The following is a 14,428-nucleotide window of genomic DNA, read 5'->3' as shown; positions in this document are numbered from 1 at the left end:
CTCAATTCCAAGGCCCTGCACCTCCCCACCCTCACCCCCATCTACCTGATGGAAACTGCTGATCCAATCAAGGAGGGCTTCTTGGGAGAAGGGGACTTCCTGAAGTGGCTGCGATTCCAGGTCTTTGATGATGGGGTCTGCAGGAGGAGGTGGAGAAGGAGAAAGGAGTCGGTGTGGCCTGGCAGGAGTTGAGCCACTTCCATGGGCAGCCATCTCAGCCTGGGCAGGGCTGGGGCCAGGGCTGGGCGGGGGTTGGGGAGCTGTCAGTTCTGGGAGCTGGGCTTCCCCAGTGATGGAGGGAAGGCTGCCTGTAGGCTCTGGGCAGCCTGAGGTCTGATTCCTGCAGGGCGGGTGTGGTGAGAGTTTCCGGGGTCTACTTGGCAGGGGGGCTGGGAGCATTCCAGGGGAGCATTCCAGGCACTTTCTGAGTAATGCTTCACTCTGGTATTCCTCCTGGAGCCCCCCTTAAGCATTCCCGTCCTGGGAGCACTCAGGCTCTGTCTCCCAAACAAACCCCCCCACTCTTGAAGACTCGAGGAGGGGGCTTCTGGGCCAGTGTCCCTGGAAGCCCTGCCCCCAGCATGAAGCCCCCAGAGGGAGCTTTGGGCAACATCTGGCTGTTGTTTTTCTCAGATGGTGGGGGAGACACAGGCGTCCTGTCTTCACACATCTCTCACCCTAAAAGCATCTGCTGCCCAGTCTAAAAATACCTGAAGCTGCCTCCCATTTCCTTTCCCCTCTGTATTAGGGGCCTTGGTCTCTTCCTTGTGATCTTTGACCCCAATTCTCCCCTCCCAAGGTCAGTGGGTCTCCCAAGTGCCCAGCTGAGCAGTTCTTCCCAGGCTCCTCTGTCTCTCTTCTGCCACCTCCCTGGTGGCTCCTCAGTTCCAAGGATGCCTCATGGGTGGCCACCCTTCTCCAGGCTAAACTTTTTTTTTTTTTTTTTTTGTGGTACACGGGCCTCTCACTATTGTGGCCTCTCCCGTTGCGGAGCAGAGGCTCTGGACGCACAGGCTCAGCGGCCATGGCTCACGGGCCCAGCTGCTCCGCGGCACGTGGGATCTTCCCAGACCGGGGCACGAACCCGTGTCCCCTGCATCGGCAGGCGGACTCTCAACCACTGCGCCACCAGGGAAGCCCCAGGCTAAACTTTTGAGTATTGAAGATGGAGTCTCCTGTTCCTGCCTGCTGACATCCTCTAACTCTATCCCTCTGTTGTCTCCAATTTCCCTATGTCCCTCAGGTTCCCCTCACCCTGTGCTCTGTCCTCTCCCCAGGAAACACCCCTGGAGAGCCAGTCACCCTGCACTGGGTTCTGGATGGACGACCCCGGCACATGGTCACCCTGGAGCAGCCGGTCAGTGCCAGGTCATCCCTTACTCTGCAGAGGCCCAGGGTCTCTCAGCCCCTTTGCCCCTCCCCAGATATCAGCGTGGCAGTTTCGCTGGGGTCCCTAGATCTCCAGAGTCCTTCAGGCCCCTCCCCGAAGGTTTGGCAGGGGCAGGTGGGAGACGTCTAGCTGGAGAGAGGCTGCACACATGGAAGTCATTTTCCAGTTTCCTCTCCCCCACCTCCTCCTTAACCATCTCTTCCCAGTGTTATTCAGGCCACCTCCACCCCATCAGGCAGAGGTGGGGCCAGAAGCTTTTCAAGGACCTCTTTAAGAAAACACCAAAATATCTTCCTTTTGCGAAGTTTACCAGAACATGTGACCCTGTGGATGAATTGCTGTCCTCTCCAGGACCCTGCCATTTAGGGGCCTGAAACTTGTCTCACTGGCTCACGCCACTTCTGCCCAGTAGTCACTCTCTCCTAGTGCCCCCAAATGCAAGCCCACCCTGTTTTGCTTCTTCTGGATGCTCTGTCCCAGTCTCCTCCCAACGGCCATCCATCACACACTTTCAGAATAACCTTGCCCCCATCTGTATGTGCCACACAGCTGTGCTGCATGGAGACCAACAGCCTTTGTATGCCCATTTCACAGAGGGGCAAACTGAAGCCCAGAGAGGCTGGAGAAACTGCCCAAGGTCACACAGCTCTTTAACCCAGAAGAAACCATTGGCCAATGTTCCCCAAGCCTAGAGCACCCTTTTCATCATGAATTTTCAGGAAAGAGAAGACAATCCACTGTCCAAGCCTGCAAGGAGGAAGGCAGGAGAGCACTGTCGTGTAGGCCGGGGGGCCGCCACAGGCCCAGCAACTCTCAACCTAGGGCCCTCACTGGGTCCCCCAGACCCTCAGGGCCCCCATTCAAGGGGTCAGCATGGTGCCAGCCCGAGCTTTGAGATTGTTCATCACTGGCATAGGGGAAGGGACATCACATGCTGAAACCACCCTGACTGCGGACGTCCCTCTGGGCCTGGCCTGGGCTGTGACCAAATAGGAGGGGAGTGCCAGAGGGAATTTGCTTTCCTCAATTTTTCTGTCCCTGGGAAGCCTGCCAAGATGAGGACAGCAGACAGAGTGGCAGGATGTCCTGTCCCAGAGGCAGGAAACACCTACATTTTAGGTTGGAGATGGAGTGCATGGTGAAGGGCAGGGTCACCAGGAGGGCAAGAAATGAGGACAGCAGGGGCTGCAGAGGGACAGAGAGAGGGATGGGGGTGGGGCAAGAGGAAGCTTTCCATCTGGGCTGCCTCCTTTCCTCCGTGCAAATCTTTCTCCAATAAAACAAGTGGCATTCCGGCCACATGAGCTCATGCTTGGGGCCTAGGGCGGCCTTTGGCTGGGGGAGGGGACTATTTGCTCCCCACCTGCAGAGGAAGGCCCCCTCCATAAGACTCTGAGCCTCTTGGCCTGGGGCCCAGGCCAGTGCATTGTGGGATAAAAGGGAAGGGCCAGCAAAAGTGGGGGCCAGCATTCCAAGGACACAGCTGCTCTCCAGGAGGCTCCTGGCCCGCTCCAGCTCTGGGCCCCCAGCCAGGGAGTGGACAAAGCGGGCAGATGGGGTATTCCCACAGGGTGGAAGCGGCAAAGAGGGTAGGCGAAGGAGAGGTGGGCAGGCTGGCCCAGGCCCACCCTCCTGACATCTAGCCAAGAAAACCAGAGTTTTTCTCTTGGCAAGGCGTGTGAGTCAGTGTTTACCTCACGGGCTCAGTGAAGCAGGTGTGGGGTGAGCCTGCTAGAGGCGTAGGAAAATTTGGGGGGGTGGGCAGCTAGTCAGCATTGGAGGTGGAGGTACTAAGTCTGAATTCTACAGGGAGTGGGGAACAGCAAGGTACAGAAAGGAGAGGTTGTGAGGAGGCCTGAGCCGTGGCTACCCCACTCTCCCGCATCAATGTCTTCAGGACCCCACTCTCCTCCCTGCTTAGAGGAAGGCTTCTGGGCATGAAAGAGGAGGGAAGACCAGAGGAAGAGACCAGTAACCTTGGGCAAGGCATGGCATCTTTCTGAGACCACTTGTCTCTCCAGGGATGATGTGGAGTGCACCTAGCAGGCTCTGTCAAATGGCTGCTGTCAGAACAACAAACATTCTGAGTTTGAAAGCACCTTTGCAAGTTCTCACCCCACACCCATCCACACCCACAATGGCAAGCGGGGGCCTTCTGCCCCGTGCCCCTGTGCTCTCCCCATGAACTCCCTCGCCAGTCAGCTCCACATCCTTCCTGCTTCCTGGCAGGCAGGGGACCTGGATGCCCGCCCTCTCAGCCCTACACTCCTTCTTGCCCAGGTCTCGAAGCTAGAAGTGGGGCTGGTGGTCTTGAAGGCTGAAGGCCAGGAGCTCCTGCTAGAGCTGGAGAAGAATCAGTGAGTACCAGGCCGGGGAAAGAGCTGGGAGCCAAGAATAGCCCCTCTCTCTGGGGAGGGTTCAGTGCTGGGGACAGAGACTGATGGGAACCCTAGATGGAGGCTGGATGGGGTGAGAACCCCAGAGGAGGAGGTGCAGGTGACAGGGCGAGTCATGCTAGCCCATGACTGGCTCCCTCGAGGCTGAAGTGGGCTATTGAGGCTGGGTCAGCCCTGCTGGGGGGCACATCTCTCATCCCGGCCCCAGAAACATCTTGTCAGCTTCCTGCCAGGAATGAGTGAGCATCACCTGGTGGGTGCTCACAGGGTGTGCTGAGTCAAAAGAGAATCCAAGATGGATTCCAAAGATGGGCGGGTGCTCCAGGCTTCGGGAATGCCAGGGACAAAGGTACACTGGCTACATAGGTCAAGGCACATTCAAGAGGGCGTGCCAATTTGTCTGGCTTGCCTGGGGAGTCTCCATCTGAGGGAGGGGAGCAAGGGGAAACAAATTTGGGGAGTCCTAGCAGGGCCAGATCACAGAAGGCCATTTTGTTGCTGAGTGTCCAGGATGGTGCAAAGCCAAAGATTCTGAGCTGGTGAATGAGCAGGCAGAGCTGGGCTGGGTGAGGTGAATGTCTCAGATGGAGCGTGGGTTCGTGAAACCATCTAGACTGTGTTATCAACAGCTATCATTTATCAGGTGCTTATTTCATTGCAGGCACTGTTCTGAGCACTCTACACATGTTTTATTCTCCCCCATGCACTGGGAACAAACTCAGGTTCCACCATGCCTAACCATAGTTTCTCTGGGGTTCAATGTCCCCATGTGTTAAAAAGGGTGATCAGGGCTTCCCTGGTGGCGCAGTGGTTGAGAATCCGCCTGCTGATGCAGGGGACACGGGTTCGTGCCCCGGTCTGGGAAGATCCCACATGCCGTGGAGCGGCTGGGCCCGTGACCCATGGCCGCTGAGCCTGCGCGTCTGGAGCCTGTGCTCCGCAACGGGAGAGGCCACAACAGTGAGAGGCCCGCGTACCGCAAAAAAAAAAAAAAAAAAAAAAAAGGGTGATCACATCACCTCCCTCCTAAGGTTGAGTGTGTGGGTGGAGTGGGGGAGCAAAGCTGGAGGAGGAAGTAAGACTGGGAAGTGGAGAAGCAGGCATCACAAGTCTTTGGGGGCAGTCTGCGGGTAAAGAGGCCAAGGTGAGGTGGGGTGAAGGATTTTCTTTAAAGAAGAGAAATTTACTTATGGTTGATCCATCTTCGTGGGAAGGATCCTGATGAGATGGAGCCCAAAGATGAATTCAGTTACTTGAGTGGGGTCTGGAGAAGGAAGGGAGGAGGATCCCTGCTCAGACGGGCAGGGCAGGAGCAGGTGTGGATTCTGTTTTCTCTGGAAGCAGGGGGTGAGCATCAGTGAAGGACAGGTGGGGAGATATGTGGGACCTGGGGGCCTGAGGAGAAGATTTGAAGGAACTCTGAATGGGAGGAGGTGGGCTAGAGGGTTGTCCAGATGCCCAACAAGGGTAGGCAGCAGCCAGGGCCACCTAGGAAGTTCACACACTTCCTTGGCTCCAAGTCGCACCTCCTTGGCAGTGTCTCCTGACTCCTCTCCTCCTGCCCAGTCTCTTTCTAACACCCCTGACCTGTGGATCCAGCTGCCTGTCACAGGTCCTAGGGGAGCCACAAACGTTCCCATGTTCCTGTTCCTCCCTGGTGCTTCCCACACGCCCATTTCCACATCTAAGCCATTACCAAGGCTCCTTCCTGACCTTCACCTTGCTCATTCTAGCCCAAGATTTTTCTGAGCTGAGCAATGCACAGTCACTCCTGTCCCTTCCCTAAGACGCACTTCGGCTGCTTCCTAAGTGCTAGCCCTGTGCCTCACTCATAGAGCTACTCAATTAGCTATCAGGGAGGAAGACCAGAGGGCATCCTGGAGGAAGCAGGGCTGGATTAAGTAATTTCTGCAACACTCCCTCCCAGCAGGCTGCTGGCTCCAGGATACACAGAAACCCACTACAGCCCAGATGGGCAGCCAGTAGTGCTGTTCCCCAACCACACGGTGAGATACTTCCATGGACTCTGAGGACAGGGTGAGGAGTGCTGGGGTATGCACCCACCAAGGGCCTCTCCACCATTTCCCCCATTCTCCTCCTGTTCCTAAGGAGAAGCTGGAGCCAGTCCCCCACCATGCTTTTTTTCTTGCCCCTCCCACCTCAGTCCTGGCTGAGATTTGGGGCTGGGTCCTTTGCTCTCCAGGATCATTGCCACTACCATGGGCGTGTGAGGGGCTTCCTGGACTCCTGGGTAGTCCTCAGCATCTGCTCTGGGATGAGGTGAGGAGTTCTGGGGGAAGGGGCTGGGCCTGGGGCTAGGGAAAGAGTTCCCTTACTGCCCACCCCTGTACCCCTTTGCACCCTAGGGGCCTGATCACACTCAGCAGCAATGCCAGCTATTATGTGCATCCTTGGCCAGCTGGGGACTCCAAAGACTTCTTGACCCACAAGATCTTCCGGACGGAGCAGCTGCTCAGCTGGAAAGGGGCCTGTGGCTACAGGGACCCTGGGGACAAAAGGGACATGGCCAGGCTTTCGTGTGCCACCCAGATCAGGGTCAGGAGCACGGGCAGGGGTGGGGGTAGGAATGCAGTATCCAGAGCCCTTTAAAATCAGAAGAGACAGGAATGTGCAGCCCCAATTCAGGGCCTCCTGTCCTGACATTTTTATTTGGAGGCTGAAGGAACAAGTTCTAGCAAAATTTTAAAGTTAACTTTGTGCTTTCTGGGAATTGGGGTTGGTGGTCAGGGCTCAAGCCCAGCAGCCTGCCACTCAGGGTCACCATTGCCGCCTCCCCAGGAGAGGCGGGAGTCCTTGGGGAGCCCGAGGTACCTGGAGCTGTACATAGTGGCGGATCACACCCTGGTGAGAGAAGCCCCAAGGGGGTTGGCAGGCCTGGATGGGGTGAGCGCAGCCCATCCTCACACGCGGTATTACTTGCTGTTTTTCTAGTTCTTGACCCAGCACCGGAACTTGAACCACACCAAACAGCGTCTTCTGGAGGTCGCCAGCTATGTGGATCAGGTTGGGTCGGTGGGGGGAAGAGCACTTTTGGGGTGACCACGACAGGGGCAGGCTTGGAGATGGGGAGAGGGAACGGAGGGGAAGAAAGAGGGGCGCTCTCATGGAGGAGCACGGGCACCGCGGCGGTCCCCCACTTCAGCCCTGCCCCGCCGCGCCCGCAGATTCTCAGGACTCTGGACATTCAGGTGGCGCTGACCGGCCTGGAAGTGTGGACCGAGGAGGACCAGAGCCGCGTCACGCCAGACGCGAACGCCACGCTCTGGGCCTTCCTGCAGTGGCGCCAGGGACTGTGGGCACGGCAGCCACATGACTCGGCTCAGCTGCTCACGTGGGTGCCTCCGACCCCTACGCGGTCCCGGCCGGGCGGCCCGGACTCCCGGCCCGCCCGGTCAAGCCGCGCTCCTCCCTCAGGGGCCGCGCCTTCCAGGGCGCCACCGTGGGCCTGGCGCCGGTCGAGGGCATGTGCCACGCGGAGAGCTCTGGAGGCGTGAGCACCGTGAGCGCCACCTGGGACGGGAGGAGGAGGAGAGGTGCTGGGGGGTGGTCTCCACAGCCCGCAGTGACCGTCCCCACGCCCTCCCAGGACCACTCGGAGCTCCCCATTGGTGCTGCAGCCACCATGGCCCACGAGATAGGCCACAGCCTCGGCCTCAGCCACGACCCCGACGGCTGCTGCGTGGAGGCAGCGGCGGAGCAGGGCGGCTGCGTGATGGCCGCAGCTACCCGGTACCCGCGCCGGGGCGGGGGCGGGGCTGCAGGACAGGCTTCGCGGGACCCGGGCCTTCCTCAGCTGCATTTCTTTGGGCGAAACGGTTATCCCTCAGTTTCTTCTTCTGTGAAATGGGGATGATGATAATAGTGCCTGCCCTGAGGGTTGTTTATGAGGCTGAAGTGTAGGGAACGCAGGCAAAGTGGATTCTCATGATATGATAAATTATTTTCGGACAAACTTGCGAGGTGACTCCAACGCCGGGAGGAGAGGCGCTGGGTTGGGATTCGACCTTGGGTCCTGGGCTGCTCGCTCTTGGCGTCACACGCTCCCGCCTCGCGCTCGCCGTGTGACTTTGCGAGAGTTACTTACCCTCTCTGGGCTCTGCCTCTAGAGAATTGTAGCCGCCAGTTGCTCAGCCGGTGTTCGCGCATCCGGCGGCTGCGTAGCCAAGCACCTGTGTGCCGGGGGGAGGGGACTGGAGCCCAGCAGGGGTTGGCAGGGGGTGGTCCCCGTATGCCCGACGCCCTCCCCCGCCCGTAGGCACCCGTTCCCGCGAGTGTTTAGCGCCTGCAGCCGCCGCCAGCTGCGCGCCTTCTTCAGCAAGGGAGGGGGCGCGTGCCTCTCCAACGCGCCGGACTCCGGGCTCCTAGTGCCCCGGGCGCACTGCGGGAATGGCTTCGTGGAAGAGGGCGAGGAGTGCGACTGCGGCGCCGGCCAGGTCAGGTCCGCACGACCAACCCCGGGGGACCAAGCTGGTCCCCGCCTGCCCCCTCCCCGGAGGTCTGGGCGCTGCACCCTCACCTGGTCCCTCCTCGCCTTTCCGGCTCCAGGAGTGCCCGGACTCCTGCTGCCATGCCCACAACTGCTCGCTGCGTGCGGGGGCCCAGTGCACCCACGGGGACTGCTGCGCACACTGCTTGGTGAGGGTATGGGAGGCTCGGGGGTGAGGGTTGGGGGCACTTGGGAGCCGGCCTGTTGGTCTTGGCTAATCGGCGCCCTCCGGTCCCCCTTGCGGGTGCTGGCTCTGCTCTGTGCGTGGGTTCGCCTGGACCTCCCCACAGGGCTCTCTCATGTCCGATTGGCGCTCTCGAAGTGGATCTCTAACTGTTCGTTTTCTCTCTATGCCTCGCCGCCTTCCCTCCACGCGGGTCACCTGCGTAGCTGAAGCCGGCGGGTGCGCCTTGCCGCCGGTCTGCGGGCGACTGTGACCTCCCTGAATTCTGCACGGGCGTCTCCCCCTATTGCCCCCCCGACATTTACCTACTGGATGGCTCGCCCTGCGCCAGAGGCCGCGGCTACTGCCGGGACGGCGCGTGTCCCACGCTGGAGCATCAGTGCCAGCAGCTCTGGGGGCCTGGTGAGACCAAGGGCGCGCCCTCCGCCCGCATCCTCGGGCCTGCTCAGTTTAATGCTCTAGGGGGAGGTGGGCGGGGGAAAACTGAGGCAGAATGGGCGTGGTTCAAGTCTGGGCTGCCGCCCCTAGTCCCGCCCATGCTTCCTCAGGCTCCCGCCCAGCCCCGGAGGCTTGTTTCCAGGTTGTGAACTCTGCGGGAGACGCCCATGGGAACTGCGGCCAGCAAAGCGACAGCAGCTTCGTGCCCTGTGCGCAGAGGTGGGGAGCAGAGGGAGGGGAAGCTGGGGAAGAGGGTATGGAGAAACTCCACGCTGTTTGACTACCCTGCACTTCGTCCCTAGCGATGCGCAGTGTGGGAAACTGCAGTGCCAGGGCGGGGAGCAGAGTGCACTGGTGCCACACATGGTGCCGGTGGACTCCACCGTACCCCTAGGCAGCCGCCAGGTGACCTGCAAGGGAGCCCTCGTGCTGCCCGGCACCCAGCTGGACCTGCCTGATTTGGGCCTGGTAGAGTCAGGCACCCAGTGTGGACCTAGAATGGTGAGCCCTGCCCACCCGACCCCTCCCTGCCACTTGAGTACTGCAGGCCAAAGCATCACTCCCCCTCACTGCCCAGTGCACACACTGCCCATAGGTGTGCCAGGAAAGGCGCTGCCGGAACACTACCTTCCGAGAGCTGGAGCTCTGCCTGACCGCCTGCCATGGTCGCGGGGTGAGTGGCCTGAAAGGTGTGTGGGGGGTGACCTTGGAAGTCCCTGATCTCGTGGGACCCTCCGTTTCTCTTTTCCACTGCAGGTTTGCAATAGTAACCGTAATTGCCACTGTGCTCTGGGCTGGGCTCCGCCTTTCTGTGACAAGCCAGGGTTTGGTGGTAGTGTGGACAGCGGTCCTATGCAGCCTGAAAGTGCGTCCATGGGGGGCAAGTGGGGAGGGCCCCTGTGATGCACCTCAGGACTCAGCCATGCCCTGTCCTCCACAGACCAGGACACCTTCACGCTGGCGGTGATCCTTAGTTTTCTGGTGCCTCTGCTCCCTGGGGCCGGCCTGGCCTGGTGCTGCTGCCGGCACCCGGAACTCCGTCTCCAACAATGCCTTTGGGGCTCAAGGAGGGACCCTACGTGCAGTGGGTAGGCACTGAGGGCTAAGGTTCCTGCTCCTCAGAGCTCTGCTGGACCTGGGGCAGCTGGGGTGGGGTCCTCAGGCCTTGCCCCCAGGTGCACAGAGGCAGGCAAAGGCAATGGAAAGAAGCATTGAGCAGAAGGCCCCAGTGGCCTTCCAGTGAAGCCAAAGGCGTGGATCCATGCAGGGCCCTCTACCCTGGTCCCCACTGCTGGGATTCAGTACCTCTTGTCCATATCTTTTCTCCCACCAAGAGGCTGCCTCATCCTTGACTTTGCCCTGTTTTTTCACCAGCTTATAATGCAATTCCTGCTCCAATGTACCCTTCAAGGCCTCTCCAGCTTCTCTCTCATGAGCTTTCAGCCTTCTGGCATTTCCTCTGCCTAAATCTCTGCTGTTACCCCTTCAAGTTCCCAAATGCAGGGCCCAGCACATCTTTCCTTTCGCTACCACTGGGCAGCTATGGTGCTGGCTGCCCTTGTGCCAAGGGCCTGCCCCTAACCCAGTTCTCCACGACCTGGGATGAGGGTCACATGATACCAAGCATGGTCAGTCTAGGGCTGCCCCTTCACTGGGCGCTGGGCAAGGCATGAGCCCTATGACCACATCTGACACAGCCTAGCCTTGGGAGCGTTCTGGGCAAGCTGAGGGAGAGGGCAAAGTTTGGGCTGGAGATGGAGGAAGAGGGCATCCCAAACAGGGGCAGGGCACCAGCTGAGAGGGCCTTGACACAATTAGTGTTGATTGTGGGTCTGTGAGCAGAGGATCAAGGTGGTCAGAGCTTGGTGTGTCATCACTGGGGGCTTACAGGGGGGGCAGCAAACACATGTCATCAGCCAGGTGAAGTATTGAGGAGACTGTTTCCAAAAGACATCAAAGGAAGTGGTAAGGCCCTGGGAGATGGGATGTGAGCAGCTGAGCATAGCTTGGAGTCATCAAGGGCAGCAGGGCCACCCAATGACAAGGAGCACAAATACAGGTACCACTGGGGAAGGAAGTCCGCCCCTCTTTGGGACCTGAGTGATGCCAACATCTGGAGGATGCTGGGGTGGTTCCAGAGCTTAGGAGAAATATCAGGGCTGGAGAGAGGAAGTGTCAGAGGCCCTGGGAAAGCATGAGTCTCAACTGGAGCCTGGACCCCAAGGGCTCCTCTCAGGAGGGAGCAGGAAGTGAGCTTGGACAGAACAAACTGGGTGCAAGCCTCTGGCTGCAGGGAACAAGCCCCAGGGTCCCTACTAACGGTCACTGTCTCAATCTCCTGGCCTCTCATCCACTGCTCAGACACAAAGATGGCCCATGCAGGGGCCACCCTCTAGGCAGTGTTCACCCAATGGAGTTGGGCCTGACAGCCACTGCAGAGCCCCAGGCCCTGGGTGCGTGAGGCACAGTGGGAGATGGGGAGGGAAGGAAAGGGACAGGCTCTTGTCTTCTGCCTCCTTCCAGATGGGCCCCCTCCTCTCCACTTAGCACCCAGCCACCTTGAGCCCCTGTGCCCCACCCTGCATCAGGGACTCTTGCCACCTATGTTCACAGCACTCTTCCCCCACCTATTGCTCCGCCGACCTTGAGAACTCTGTCAGAGCCCAACAGCCACCTTGAGAAGCCTGTGACCCACGGCCCTGCTTGTACCCCGAAGGTAGGTGGGGCCCTCCACTTCCCATTGCTCACCCATCCACCTCTTGCCCCTCATCTCACAGTCCCTTACTCTGAGTTTTTTTTTAATATTTATTTGGCTGCGTTGGGTCTTAGTTGCGACATGCAGGATCTTTATTGTGGCACGTGGGATCTTTATTTGCAGCATGTGAACTCTTAGTTGCGGCTTGTGGGATCTAGTTCCCCGACCAGGGAGCGAACCAGGGCCCCCTGCAATGGGAGTGCAAAGTCTTAGCCACTGGACCACCAGGGAAGTCCCACTCTGAGGTTTTTGAGCTTATAGTATGGAAATGAGACAGGCCACGTGGAGAAGCTGTTGTCTGGGGCCAGATGCTGGAGGCCCCTGGGGCAGGGGAGGAAGAAGTTCTGGCTCTTCCTGGGTCACTGGTTTTCCCTGAGGGAGGACAGGGGGTCCCTGACGCATGACTTGCAATCTGGGGTCCCAGCCCTCAGGGGATGATGCCCCCCCACCCCACCCCATGCCATTCTCAGCAGGTAGAGTCCAAAAGCCAAGATCCTGTCTCTGGTGAAAAGTGACTCCTGAGATGAGAAGACTTAAGGACAGGTGGCTACTGACAGCCACACCAGGAACTTGGACCCCGCCCCCCAGGGGCGGAGCCAGCGAGTCAGCAGACCTCTTGCACCTTTGGGCAGCTTCGAAATTTCTTCCCTGAGTTACCGCCACACCACCTACTCCAGGACCCTGGAGCCTCATCAAAATTTGCGCAGTGCTGTCCCCATTCCTTAGGGCTGCGGGATCCTGCTAGGGTACACCCTCCAGCTCAAGCGAGAATCCATCAGTCCCAGGAGGGAAGGTCATGTAGTCACTGACCTCCTGTCACTAGGGGGCGCTGGGTCATGCTGGGCACCCAGAGAGGCCTGTGTCCTGGCAGCCTAGGTGTGTCTGCTACACTCACTTTACTCGGACCTAGCTCTTTGGAGGGCAGTGACTGCTGGGACAGAAGCCTGGACTCCAGGGGTCCTACATTTCAGACTGAGTCCACTTCCCTGGAGCCTGGCCCCTGCAAAACAAACAAACAAAATCCTTGGGACCTTCCTTCCTGCCATCTCCTACCCTCTCTTTTCCCTCAGATGCTTCCTCAGCCCCACCCCACTCCTAGTCCTTAGGTGAGGTTTCAGAGAAGCATGGGGCCTGCTGCAGTCCCCTTACTTTGGACATTAATCAGCCTCTCCTCCATTCCATGGGAGGGGACAAAGGAAGCCATTTTCGAAAGGACACCTAAGTAGAAGTCAGAAGAGAGACATGTTGCCCTGGGACTTCTGTCTTTTCTGTCTGTAAATTCAACACCATGGCGCTCCCTGAGGGTGACAAAGGGTGGTGGCTGGTGGGTGGAGCCTCAGATGACAGCCAGGCCCCGTATGTATCGGGGCATAGGATGGTGTTGCCTAGCTTGAATGTTCCCTTTGCTCCACCTCTCCTGCCTCCCCTGGACACCCTGAACAGCCATTTACTCTCTCCCCTTGCTTCATGCAAAAGTTGCTGAGTGACCTTCTTTATCAGCTGTTGCTACATAACAAAACCACCCCAAAACTTAGTAGCTTAAAACAATAACCAATTCTGTGAATTGCCAAGTCAGCTGGTGGTTCGATTGGTCTCAGCTCAGCTCACTTATACATTTGCAGTCAACTGCTGGTCGCTGCTTCTGGGGTTGGCTGGCTGTTGGCTAGGGTGATGGGGATGAGCGGGCTAGCCCAGGCCTGTTCACATAACAGCTGGGGAGGGTTCTAAGCGAGCAGGACCAGGATTAGAGTGAGACAAGGGAGGCATTCACCGTGGGCACAAAAAGTAATCAAGATAAGAAATATTTTAATGTAATATTTTTAAAGATCAAAATTAATACAAAAGTCCACGATGAACAAAATATCAAAAATTTAACTAAAGACAGGATCAGTTACCATAGCAAGGCATTTCTGGAGCCTGAGGCAAAAAGAAAAATCAGTAGTTGTGATCCTGAGGCAAGTACCTCACTCATCTCCTCTTGCAGAAGAGTATGCGGAAGCTTGTCAGGCTTCTTGAGAGTCCATGACTGGCACATTTACTTCCATAACATTCTGTTGGCCCAAGCAAGTCACAGGGCCAGCCCAGGTTCTAAGGGATTGGGAGGCAAACCCCACCTCCCCTCCAGGGAGGAGAAGCAAAATCATATTTCATAGGGTGTGAAGAATTGGGGGAATTTTTGCAATCACCCACTGGCAGCAGAGAAGTAGCCCCAAGGCTCAGGCCTTGCTTTCACTCTACCAGCTGAAGGCGCTGAATGAGACTGTTTGCTAACGCCCACTCCTGTGTTCGCTGTGGGATTCTGATTTATAGAGACGACACAGCAATGAGACAGAGAAGTTAATGCCACTGAAAGAAGTTTTTATGGCTTGCATTTCCCTCGAGAAGGGGGACTGCCCACCGTGCAGGGCCACATAGGGAAGCACCCAGTTTGTAAGGAAGACTGAGGAACTACCACAGATTGGAAGAAACTAAGGTGACATGACGACTAAGTGCAATGTGGGATGCTGGATGGGATCCTGGAACAGAAAAAGGACATTAGTGGAAAGACTGGGGAAATTCAAAGTGGTCTATAGTTAAGTGTCTTGTACCAACATGAATTTCCTAGTTTTAATAATTGTACTATGGTCAGGTAAGATGTTGATGTTAGGGGAAACTGGGTGAGGGATATAAAGGGAACGCTAGCATTTTTGCAATGCTCTAACTTTTTTGCAAGTCTAAAATTAGCTAACAAAAAGTTAACAATAAAACTATAAGAGAC

The 14,428-nt window shown here is 57.7% G+C and overlaps 1 protein-coding gene and 1 long non-coding RNA gene across 6 annotated transcripts in view; one reads left to right on the top strand and one right to left on the bottom strand.

The window, feature by feature from the left end:
- Positions 1-363, bottom strand: part of LOC138414268 (uncharacterized) — a 14,778-nt gene extending 14,415 nt beyond the window's left edge. Inside the window, exon 1 of the long non-coding RNA XR_011246718.1 lies at positions 46-363. This is a non-coding gene — a long non-coding RNA (uncharacterized lncRNA). The remainder of the gene's footprint in view (positions 1-45) is intronic.
- The window catches only part of ADAM33 (ADAM metallopeptidase domain 33), a 15,766-nt gene extending 1,338 nt beyond the window's left edge, over positions 1-14,428 (top strand). The window contains exons 2-21 of one of the 5 annotated variants that reach the window (XM_060031158.1): positions 1,278-1,357; positions 3,671-3,747; positions 5,714-5,792; positions 5,990-6,066; positions 6,153-6,342; positions 6,586-6,651; positions 6,739-6,810; positions 6,996-7,138; positions 7,222-7,306; positions 7,394-7,536; positions 8,063-8,240; positions 8,353-8,442; positions 8,684-8,879; positions 9,026-9,134; positions 9,218-9,416; positions 9,511-9,588; positions 9,672-9,780; positions 9,856-10,003; positions 11,529-11,631; positions 12,141-14,428. In XM_060031158.1, coding sequence (XP_059887141.1) covers positions 1,278-1,357; positions 3,671-3,747; positions 5,714-5,792; positions 5,990-6,066; positions 6,153-6,342; positions 6,586-6,651; positions 6,739-6,810; positions 6,996-7,138; positions 7,222-7,306; positions 7,394-7,536; positions 8,063-8,240; positions 8,353-8,442; positions 8,684-8,879; positions 9,026-9,134; positions 9,218-9,416; positions 9,511-9,588; positions 9,672-9,780; positions 9,856-10,003; positions 11,529-11,631; positions 12,141-12,185 — 2,267 coding nt within the window. In that variant the 3' untranslated portion in view covers positions 12,186-14,428. Of the gene's footprint in view, positions 1-1,277; positions 1,358-3,670; positions 3,748-5,713; positions 5,824-5,989; positions 6,067-6,152; positions 6,343-6,585; positions 6,652-6,738; positions 6,811-6,971; positions 7,139-7,221; positions 7,307-7,393; positions 7,537-8,062; positions 8,241-8,352; positions 8,443-8,683; positions 8,880-9,025; positions 9,135-9,217; positions 9,417-9,510; positions 9,589-9,671; positions 9,781-9,855; positions 10,004-11,276; positions 11,439-11,528; positions 11,632-12,140 lie in introns of those variants that run through there. The other 4 variants (XM_060031157.1, XM_060031162.1, XM_060031161.1 and 1 more) reach the window with 4 other exon arrangements.

Source organism: Delphinus delphis, chromosome 15, assembly GCF_949987515.2.
Source record: "Delphinus delphis chromosome 15, mDelDel1.2, whole genome shotgun sequence".
Taxonomy (NCBI): domain Eukaryota; kingdom Metazoa; phylum Chordata; class Mammalia; order Artiodactyla; family Delphinidae; genus Delphinus; species Delphinus delphis.
The sequence above is the reverse complement of the archived record's forward strand: the minus strand, read 5'-3'. Positions and strand labels throughout refer to the sequence as shown.